Source organism: Neocloeon triangulifer, unplaced genomic scaffold, assembly GCF_031216515.1.
Source record: "Neocloeon triangulifer isolate White Clay Creek 2 clone unplaced genomic scaffold, ASM3121651v1 ptg000012l, whole genome shotgun sequence".
In the NCBI taxonomy this organism is placed as follows: Eukaryota; Metazoa; Arthropoda; class Insecta; order Ephemeroptera; family Baetidae; genus Neocloeon; species Neocloeon triangulifer.
In genome coordinates, this window is record NW_026775554.1 from 7,344,642 (window position 1) to 7,356,444 (window position 11,803).

General features: G+C 40.5%; 1 protein-coding gene across 11 annotated transcripts in view; it reads right to left on the reverse strand.

Annotated features, from left to right (window-relative positions):
• Window positions 1-11,693, reverse strand: part of LOC132196420 (disintegrin and metalloproteinase domain-containing protein 23) — a 233,040-nt gene extending 221,347 nt beyond the window's left edge. For 9 of the 11 annotated variants that reach the window (XM_059619045.1, XM_059619048.1, XM_059619044.1 and 6 more), the window contains exon 1: window positions 11,525-11,693. In XM_059619045.1, coding sequence (XP_059475028.1) covers window positions 11,525-11,579 — 55 coding nt within the window. In that variant the 5' untranslated portion in view covers window positions 11,580-11,693. Of the gene's footprint in view, window positions 1-2,267; window positions 2,350-2,409; window positions 2,511-11,524 lie in introns of those variants that run through there. The other 2 variants (XM_059619050.1, XM_059619049.1) reach the window with 2 other exon arrangements.
• Between the last annotated feature and the right edge of the window lie 110 nt (window positions 11,694-11,803).

Consider the following 11,803-nt stretch of genomic DNA (forward strand, 5'->3'; position numbering starts at 1 on the left):
CTGTGTGATGGCCCGTGGAGTGCGCCGCGTATAATACTTCTTTATATATGTGCCACTTCCAGCCAACTTGGTTTTGGCATTGCATCCGCCGCCGGCCGGGGCTGTTGGCGAGAGATGCAGCCAGCAGCAGTCACTCGCAGACTCGGCCCCGCAGCATGGTGTTCCGCACACACATTTTCACAAATCCGAAACGCCAATCATTGCGCGGGGGGCACTAAATTGTTACACTCTCCTCGCTTGACCCACAATCCTGTGATTCCGGATCCATCACTTTTATTGCGCGGCCATTTTTGACATGCTGCCCAAATGAAGCAAATCCTCTCGCGGATTACTTTTATGGGTACTTTGAGGATGGCCCCACAGATAAGATTGGACAAAATGCAGCAGATTAGGCCCGGGTCCCCCTCTCTGATGCACATTCCTCTAGTTATGCTGACGTAACTATTCACTTTGCAGGAGAATGGTTTTGATTAATTTCAGAGGGAATAATTGATTTACTCTGATTTGCAGCTCAAATTTGATCACAATAAATGAGATTTAAAACCATTGGTAAATGCTTGAATTGTTCTTAAGTTTAATAAGAACTTATAAAAAAGGTAAATTTTTTACAGATTAAATATTAATTATTTTAATTTTAAAAATTTTGATTTAAAGACAATATTGTTCTCAAATGCTTCAGCCATCCCGAAAAAGTCCACTTGAGGGTCTGTATCACACCCTCTTGAGAAAAAGTACTTTTCCTTTCCTATCAATTTATCTCGCAGCCGAACGCAAACACGGCTGTCCACTTTTCACATTTGCTCTCGGGTGAAAAATGAGACTGCGAAGAGAAGGTCATACGGCGTAAGTAGAACGGCCGCATGTTCCTATTCTTTTTCTGCCCTTGTTCATCTCCTCCGCAGCCATGTGCTGCCTCCCTCCAAGTGAAGGGAAAGAAGAAGCATGTAGTCAATGTATGTACTTGTCAAATTTGGGCAACAGCTCGAGTGGCGGCGGCGGCGGCGGGTTTTCTGCCGGCCGGCCAGTTTGTCATGTCACTTTGCTCTCTCACGGGGGCCCGGGGCCGATAGGACGGACGGACGGACGGATGGGGACGTACTATATATGTATGTCATTGATTTACCAAGCATGCAACCTGATTATTAAGTTTGAAGAGAGCTGCTGGTGGCAGATCAATATTTCATATACATGCAGCCAGCGAGCGAGCAGAGCGCGCGCGACCACCACCCCTAGTCAGCCCGCCCGCCCGCCCTCCTCGCCGCCGCCGAGGTGCGCGCCCAACCGGTTATTTATTTCTAATTTATTTACCTGTTCGCACGTCTTAATCTTTCAGACCGGCGTAATTAAATTAGTCATGCGAACCGGCCGGCGCGCTAAGCGGTCGAGGTCACGCGAAATCGCAAGCTCAAAAATAAAAAAAAATGAAAACATGTCGTTATGAGCAAAACGGTCCCCTTAGGGGCGGTGTCGCTGGGCCCCCCTGCAAATGCGAGTGGCGCTTTTTGTAATTTCGCGTGTTATTATGAGCTCGCGGCGGGTCCGTCTCGAGGGAGCATTATTAATAATTGTTTCACGGTCCCCCAGTTTTTTTGTCATTAATTGCTATAATTAACAACAAAGCGCCCCTGGATGGTCATTTTAATTCATCCCGCAATTGTTTCAGAATTGCATAGAAATTGTTTTTTCAGCAAACATCATTTTTACATATTAACTATAATCATATTTTACACATTTTATTAATATTAATTTTAAATTTTTAACCCCTACAATTTGTTTTCATTAAAATAGGTTTAAATTTAAATAAATCCAATATTCAATCATGAAAACATGGGGGTAAATTTTTTTACATAAATGAAAACAAAACAATTCATCGTTATTCTGTAATTTTTAGATTCGAATTATTTTCTTTTAACAACTTTATTATTATCTAATGCGGCCGCATTCCGCATTCTTGAGCTTAATCCATAACGCGTCAGCGGTGATTTGAGCTAAATTTTATTTTCGCGTCTGTTCACATGAGCTGAATCCAATTATGACGCCAATCAAGTTCATTTTCGGATTTTTCTTGCCAAAATATATCTGGGTACCAATTTTTATAATTTTAGAAGTGGTACAAGTGGGTCTAAAAAGGATTGAAAGTCGGCTCATGCTGTTGGGGGTCCCTGAAAGCATGGCCGCCATTTCAACCCCCAAAATAACAGGTTAAAGACTGAAAAAAACGCTTAATTCTCATGGACCGATGTTAAAAAAGGTGGGAAATTACTAACCTGTTAGTATTCCAAGCGAATAAAGTCCTCATTCAGTCAAATTGTGTGAAAAAACCGATCGTCTAAGACGGGACAGCGACTCCTTATTTTGTTAATTATTTTTAAAATGTTTTAAAATCAGTTATATGATTGATTAACTTACATCCTGGACGTAAATCAGTGTTAAAGGTTTGACATCGGCCACCTGAGCACAAAAGAACCTCTTTTTTGTCGCAAAATAACAAATAACTCGTATTTTGGGTCATTTTGGCATCCCTCAACCTCAAAAGGCAAACAACAAACTTAACCTTAATTAAATAAAAGATGCGAAATGGGCGTAATTATGTGCAATGATGATTTCAATTTGGCGCGAATACTTGAAAGTTTATTTTTTCTTGTCTTGTAAAATCCAATATAACATCGTTGACGCAAGAAAATTTAGCTCACGTTACCGTTGACGCGTCTGATTTTAGCTCAAGAACGCGGAATATTTTTTTTTCCGAAGAAATTGTTTGGCGCTGAAGAATGCATTCGTTGGTGCGACATTGGCCGTCACCCGCTCTCGTGATTTGGAGCCAGGCGGTTTGTTCTCGCAGCAAAAACGGTCGCAAAGCATCTGGCAAGCGGGGCGAAACGTGAATTATGGCTTAATACCGGTCGGTCCCGGACGACTCTGTGTTAGCCTCTCTTCTATAGTTGTGTGTTATTAAATTCGGCCCCTCTCGCCTCTCACAAGTGGCACGCCATTCAGATGCAAATATTGCCGTGCCCAAAAAAACTTTTAATCTCCGCGCTAATTGATTCCGGCAAAATTAATTCAGACTTTTTGCTCAATTTAAATGTTAATTCCGAGGGGGAGAGACGTTGTCGGTCGGGTGTGTTAATATTTGCAGCAGCTGCGACCTTTCGCTGGTCCCGTTTTATACGTTTGATTATTTTAATGTCCTGGGGTTTTGAGGCAGCAAATGAAGCCAAGAAATAGAGGGAGGGATCGTCTTTTTTAATTTATTCATGGCGGGCGTAAAAATTGACACAAACAACCAGCTCTTGTTTGCGGACCCTGCAAATTGACGTGCCAAATTGTGTTTAAAATTTTTCATAACGGCGTGCCAAGTGCAATTTGGCGCGAAATTCACTCCTGGTCTGAACGTCAAATCAACTTTTGAAAAAAAAAATAAATAAAAAATAAGCCCACTGACGCGATTCGGAGGATTGGATTTTTCATTATATTTTCAATGGAAAAGTGAGCTGCCCACTGAATTCGCAACAGGTTTTTCATTTTTTTTTTTTATTCGACCTTTGTTTGTATTATATAGAATTTCACGAGAGCGACGGCGCACGCATGGAGTGATAGGAAAATTGTGAATGCGCGTTTAATTCAAATGTGAAGAGCAGCAGGTAATTGAATAATTCTGCAAAACAATAAGTCAACGGGCGGTCAAAGCGAGAGAGCTTCGTCCGACCAAACCGGCAAACAAACGCCGTTGCCAATTAAATTATTCATTTAAATGCCCACACGTTGGCGCTACAGAGACACTGAATGCACAATGGGGCCGCACGTTATTTCCATGGAAATGCAGATAGTCATCTCGTGTGCGCATAGATAACTCAAACAGCGAGCTGCAGAAGATGGACGGCGCGGCCATTTGTTCCGACTCGTGTATTTATTGCGAATCAGAGAAACAAATCATAAAATGCGGCGGCTGTATCGGCGAGAGAAAAAGAGTGCGAGAGAGGCACGGGACACACCCGAATAATATATCACGCGCTCGATAAATCAGCTCGAGTGAAACTTTAAATTATGACACACGTACGCACAGAGAGTACGTCCAACAGGGACGAGCTGGGAGCAACAATCCGAATTTTTATGGCAACTTTTCTCTAAAATATTCCGTCAGGGGGAGTTATAGTAGTTTTTAGCTAAAATTTATTTTTTTTTGTACTCATCTTTTATCGTGTAACATTACTAGGAAAATTCATAATGTGACATCAACACTCACCTGAAATCAGAAAACAACAGTTTTTATTTTTAATTGCAAAATAGTTTAATGCAAAAATAACAATATCAATTAAATCAATCACAATGATCCTCCAAAAAATAACAATAAGCTTCATAAGTATTTATTTTGCTATTAATGCTATTATTTATTATTGTTGGTAAAAGGAATTTAAACAATTTTAAGAAATTATAATGAGAAATAAATATATATAATTAGTTAATTAGAAGCCTATGTAGTAAAATAATTTAATGATAGAAATTTTGATTGGAGAATAAATTTATGCTGTAGGCATAACTTTATTCATTAGGTATTTACACATTTCTGTGAAAATTTAAAATTATAAAAGAACACACAATTCTTGGAATTTTGATTAACTTACTGACAGAGACTAATTTGATTTCAATCAAAAAAATGGTTTTAATTTTTAAAGTGTGGTCATTAAAGTAATGAAGTATATGAAAGAAAATCATTCTATTATTAAAGAGCAAAACGAAGCGGAAAACAAGATGAGAATGTCGAGTGTCGAAACGAGCTAGCCGACGAGTTCATTTTGCGACCGGCGCGAAAATTCTCGGGGCAACAATGGGCAGAGTCGGTGGCGAGGCAGCTCGTTAGTCTTTTCTTTCTTGGCCCAGATGGCAGGATGGATGGATGGAAAGCGGGCGGGCAGGAGGGCGAGAGAGTGAGAGAGCGAGAGCGGACAGAGAGAGAGACACCCCAACAGCATTAAAATATGAATGCGGTGCTCATTAGTGCGCTCAAACTCCCCGGCAATTTCTCGCTCGGTTCTGTTCTGGGCTCGCGCGGACAAAATCCGCCGACGACGCCACTGCTTATTATCATTTTCATATGTATTTATTGTAAAGAAAAGAAAAGATCCAAACTTTGCAGTCAATTTCCAGCACACGCACTAATGACTCGCGATTGTTGCCGCAAAAAATTAAGACCAACGCCCACCTAAGAGATTTTCTAGAAGCAGACGTTCAATTTAGTGTAAAGCGAAAGAATAAAAAAAAAACGAAGATTTCCTCTAGCTTGCTCAATCGGGGCAAAATTTAAATTAAAAATTTATACATTTATTATGCATAATGGATCAAAACCAATTTTAATTTAATATAATAACATTCTATTGAAATTATGGAAACAATGTCACGCAAGAAGAAGCAGTTCGATAAATCGGGGTAGTGTTTTACGAGCAAATCTAGTAGCTTTTTATAACGCTGTCCACAAGCAGGACACGGAAAGAAACCCTAAAGAAATCCCCAGTGTCGCGTTCAACAAATAAATACGTTAAGTTAATTGATGACTAGGAAAGGGGTGATTTATTTACTCGTCCACCGAGGGATCGATGAGGAGGCGGCGGCAGTGGCACGTGTCACGGGGCCGACAACCGCCCCTCTATTAAGGAAAGGGGCCGCATGTACGTCTCATTGGAAAGGCAGATAGGCAACCTGTGCGACACGTGAGACGAGCAGGTTGCCTACCCGCGTCGTCTCAAGGGGCTTCCGCAACGAACGGCCTGCCTTTTATTTTGCTGTCCGTCTAAACTCCCTCTCTGACTTTATTTCGCCGACGCACAACAACTTGCATCCCAAATTAAGTTTAAATCTTTATAGGGTGCCGTCGGGACCTTCTTCTTTTTACGGCCGCTCTTGAATGCAAAGCCACAGACTGCTTTGAATTTTTTAAAATCGGTCTGATTGCCTCGTGGATTTTAAATGCAGGATTTGGCCAGGATTTATACCACGGTGACAAAGTCTAAATCTGCGCTGAACTTCAAATTTATTACGCAAAGTTTAAGGAAACGAAGGGCTCGTTCTTCCTCTTTCTGCTGCGTGCCGCGACGTGAGAGAGGAAAAAAGTTTGGAGTTTATTTTTATTGGGCTCTTTCCTCAATTTATGGCCGCTCGGTTAATAAATTATTAAAGTGCTAATAGCAGATTAAAAGGCAGCCACTTTTAATGGGCAATATATCAATTTTAATATACACAAGTGAGCGACGCTGTTGAGCGAAGCTCCGCGCAAAAAGTAAAAAAAGTAAGCGAGTTTAACGCAAGAGAGGTTATCGTAGGCGAAATTTTGAAGCGGGCGGCATATTATACGTAATCTGTCAATTATTTCGACCCGCGCATCCATCACGTTGCTGATTTGTATAAATCTCTGACAATGCGATCAATCATCGGTGGCGCGCAGAAATAACAAACCACGCGGATCGTATCGCAGCAGGAAACGTGGTCGAGCTCTTTTATTTGTTAACGCTGGCGAATTATTTTTGATGTTTCAGACGGGCGAAATAATAACTTAGGCACCCCTTTCAGCAAGGGGGATGATGATCGATCTTGCCAAGTCCGGTAAAAGGTAAATTTTTTACAGCACTTTGTTTTTGCGAAACTAAAACAATCGATCTCAATAACTCTATATTTTCTTTTAAAATAAATTCGTGTCGACAGGTTGTCAATTAATTTTTTTAATATCAATTTTGATATCTGAAATAAAAATAAATCTGAGTGAATCTGAGCAAACATGAAGGAAAAATTTTGAATTTCTATTTTAGCCTTTTTGATATTTTTTCTCCTCTTTGAAATTTTTCTCTTCATTTTTGTTTTTTCCCCCTAATGAAGCCATTCGAAAGATTGGCTTCGGGTGGAAAATCAAAGAGCAGCACGCTGATCAAAGCGGAACAAGTGCAATATAAGTTAGTTTTTAATAAATTACTGCTGGAGCTTCATCTTCTTCTTCGGGGTAATTTGATTTCCTCCCTTTTTTGCGCTTGCGGCCCAAGTAGCAGAAAAAGCAAATAAGTGGAGCGAGGAAGAGAGCAAGTTAGTTTTCTTCCCAGCACCAGAATCAATCATATTTTTTCAACGACTCGTTCGTCTCGAAATTTTCGAGCGATCGCACTTGCGATGCCTCTCCAATCGACGTCAATTAAAACTTCTTGCCCGGGTGCAGTAATAATATTCGCTTGGAAAACATACTTGGTTCCGAATTTGAACGGCTCGTTTTACGTTCAGCGCACGAGAACTTAAAGTGAAAAGTGTCGTTTGCCTTCGTCGACCGCACACGTTCTTGCCTGTGGAAATAATTTTGTGGCTTGCGTGCGTGCTTTGTCTATTCCACTTCTTGTCCATGGAGTTATTTATTGATCACACAATGGCGACGGGCAGTGCGAAATTCCACGTTGGCCAGGCCGCATTCTTTTTTCCTACGCCTGTTGCCTTTTTCCAAGATCATTGGGAGAACAAAAATAATTTTGACGAATTCCTTATAATAATAGAAGAACAGGCCACTCATTTATAATTTTTTTTACACGATTCAAAATTTGTATGTCAAACAAACGTTATATTTTTTTTAATTAAAAAGTACTCCACCAGCTAGAAAATTTTAAAATTGTATTGCTACTTAATTAATATAAATAATTTAAAATAAATTCTTTCAAGAAGTATCCTTAAAATAAAAATAGATTTAAACCGATTATATCTATAACCATGAGAAATCATTTTTTGATATTAAATAAAATTTATAATCCTTAAGCCATTTCCTTAAAAATTTTCTGAATCATTGACGTGAAGTAACATGATAAAAAGACAAAACTTTCCTTATTTTAGTTTCAAATCTTATTTCATACTCTGCTTCTGTTTCATTTCCTAGCTTTTTCACTGCCCCGTTATGATCGCCCGACAACTCGGTATGTCTAATCTTGTGTAAAGAACAGCTGGCCAACTTTAAAATGCTCCCGCGCCCCACCGTAATTACCATTATTAAGCAATGGACGAGAGAGCGAGACGAGGGAAATTTGTTTTGGGCTCGCGTGCCGGCCGAAATTTTACTTGTCGACAACGAAGATCGAGCCAGGTGAGTTCACATCATAAAAGTTGTGGGCCAATTTAAATCTCAATGAAGTGCCTTGGGCGGCGCGTGTTGCCGCTCGCAGGGGAGAGCGAAGGGGCCAGACACGAAATCTTAATAATTAATTTATCGGACACTTGTCGCAGGCAGCAACTCATGAGAAAACACAAAGGCCGCTTCTCCCAAGGAATTTTATTTATTATTCATGCGAGAAATTCGCTGTTGCTTGCTTATTCGGTGTGCAAAAGACACCACCTGTTTTAAAGTGGAGAGTGAAAAGCAGGTACGGCTGTTTTCATTCAAACTACTGCACGCGAAAACTTTTCACCTCTGATTCAGCACGAACTTTTACTTTTGGAAGATAAATGTCTGCAATCAGGCAAGTTCTTGTGAAGAAATCGATTAGAATTTTAGAAATTAGAAGAATATATAGGAAATTCTTTTCTTTTATTCAATTTTTAATTTTTTTTTAGATTAATCCTAAAAAAATTGCAATTCTTTCATTATATGCACCATAACTCGATTTGATGTGATTTGCAATAAAAATAAATTTTCCTCCGCCATTCTCGTATTTGATCTTCAGCACAGGGCAAAGGGAATAAGGCGTGCTGATACATCTCAAAAATATAAATTCCGTTCGCCGATGATACTCACAAGCCAACTGGTTGGAAATGATATTGGAAAGTTATTGCTCCATCTCTCGTTTTTGCGGCCGCGGGATGGCAATAATCTGAGAATTACATCTTCCAGGGAGGCGGCGGCATGAGGGAGAGACCGCTGCTTCTTCTGCATATTTGATATTATGCCCGGCGGGTGAGTACACAGATTCCGACCGACCCACAAACGCAAGCACCCCTGTGCTCTCATCGGTACCAAAATAAAATTAAATAATAACCTGGTGGCCCACTTTGCCAAATTTCGCTGTTTGTCGAGACAAATTTTCACTCGGTGGTCACGCCGCGGTTTCGGGCCAAATGAAGACGCACGTCGGCCTTTATTGGCTTAGTTTAACCCGAAAGACGGAATTTGTCAGCAGGAAGATATAACAGGGCCGGGCCTAAGTGCTTTCCATTGTAGCTCGGCAGTGTCGGCGGCGGCGTCGGCGATTTTTCTCTCTCTTTTTATTTAAGATGCTCGCATGTCGTCAATAAATTTCGCCTCCGTGGCTTGCGGATTTCCCCGCCCGCCACCGCCGCAAACCATTTTTACTACTATTTTTGCAGATGCTACGCCGGAGGGAAAAGTAATAAGGCGGCCAGCTTTTCCGCGATTTCCCACTCGAGCCCGACCGAGAGAGAAGCTCCGAGCACGACGTGCACAAAACAGCACCGTGCCAACACCGTAAAAAAGCTCACGTTCAAGTGCAAACACACAGAGAGACAAGTATGTAAAATGTCACACTCGCAATGGCGGGAGAATTGTTAGGGAAGTTTAGTTTAAGACTTCTTTTCCGCTACAAAAGATTTTAAGGAAATGAGAAAAACATTCAAGTTTTAACCTTTAATCTAATAAAACACTTTTTTTCGAGAATTTAAAAATTCCACGTCAAGGCGATTAGTCACAAGTACTATTTTTTTTTCATTTTAATTTTAAAACATTAACAAATTGTTACTTATAAATATACAAATACTTTGACACTTTGATATACGTGCTTGTCTTTATAATAATAGAACAATTTAATCTATTAAAACTTATTCTTATTTTTAGTACGGGTGATTTCAGATACCATTTGACAGAATGGAGATAGCGGAAAGTACGGTTTTTGCCAACGACGCCTTTGCTTTTTTCTCGCTGCGGACAATTTGCATGGAGAATTGCCCGTTTCTGGTCTCGGGAATGTGCATGTATTTTTTATTGCGCGCGCCACTTAGCCCCAAACTTTTTTCTCCTCTGCGAGCTCCTCAAAACGGCCAATTAATGGTAATGTCTTGGTCTTTTCTCGTAAGACCGCCGAATTTATTATATCGGCAGCACTGGTGGCGGAGGCGGGAAAAATTTTTCGCTTCCGCTTCATTGAAAGATTTTTCACGGCCTCGTTAACTCTTTGAAAAAAAGCAAAAATTCGCATGGCGGCGCGGTGTGTAGCGGCAGGCTGACTTTTACTTTTTGGCCTGCTGATAATCTTTACGCTCACTGCGTCACTCAATAAATCTCGGCGAAATTTTTGCATCATTTTTGGAGGTTTGCCATGCGAACCAGCAGCCAGCCAGCCGCCGCACACTTGCTTTCTTCCTCACCAGCTCGCGCAACAACCCGCGGAAAGTGCGAAAATATGCTGGACCTGATTTGATAAAAACAGAGAAATAATGGGATTTTGCAGTCGCATTCTCTCAATAATAGAGAGCCCTTAACAATTGGTTAAGAGACAAGGATGATCCCTACAGATACCTTCCTAAAAGATGATTGTATTTTTTTTTTTTTTTTATAATTTATGTGATTTTAATTTTTTTCTTGTTATATAATTGTCAATGACTGTTTTGTAATGTTATTGAGAACTATAAAATGGATAGAATCGACGACGAAATTTTTTGAAATTTTCCTCAATATTTAATAGAAAATTGAAATATCAGGATTCAACATTATTGTATTAATTATTAATGAGAAAATATAAGATACAAAGAAAAGTTATACAATTTTAAATTCATACTTTAAAATTATTTGAACATAACACACTAGAGATGTCTGATGTTTGTTCTGAACAAATCTAAAAACTCAGCATTGTCATAAATTTTTGAGGCGCCCCACTTCTCTCAGGGGATGAACTGCTTTTGCCCCCAAGAATTATTACATGGGCAAGTTTTGAAATTAATTACGAAATCCAACTGCTTTCCCATCCACGCGCGGCGTGCGAAGTTTTTACGAGTCAGCTTAACGCGCGCAAAAAGTGCAAAGAAACTTGGGCCAAACTATCGCTCAAGACACTCGAAACAAGTTACTGCCGCGCTGCAGACTCGGCGCATAAATTTTAACGCGAGCGAGGCGCTCAATTTCCCGAAAAGTTTCAACAACAACAAGAACCATCGCAAATTCATCTTTTATGGCGTTTTGGGCAATTCAACTCCAAACTACGTAATTTCATCGCCCAACCCTCCACCCGGCCTCGCGGAGAGCAAAGAAGTGCGGCTCACCGAGATTTACACCGCGCACTTTATAGAGAGACATCAAATTTTGCCAATCAAAATTTCCATCAAAAGCTGTCAAAATCTTCAATTACTATTTTCACATCGACTGGATTTCTCCTTATAAAAACTTGAAATTACTTATAAAGAAATTATTAAAAAAAAATAATAAATATATAAGTTAATTATTTTGTTCAAATCTCATTGTCAGGGACTTAATACAATTTTTTTTTAAACTTAAAAATAAAAAAATTAAAATGTGCTGGTAGATTTTTATAGAACAAAAAAATTAATAATAAAAGAAACTGACCTCTTTTGAAGACGGAGCCCCACGCCGAGGCTAAGAGCAGCCACAACAACAGCATGCTGGGGCGCGCTCACGAGGCCGCATCTGTGGGCGCCATGATCCTGAGGAGGCCCTTTGCAGACTTCTTGCTCTGACTGAGAGGTGGTGGTGCTCTGCTGCCTTCGATATCGACCTCCAGCGCCCGTCTGATCCGGCGGCGGCGGCCACAGCTCGCGGCCCGCAGCTCTCTGCGCCGGCCCGAGTCTCTCTCTCTTGGCGGCGGCGGCCCACCCCTTGCTCCCC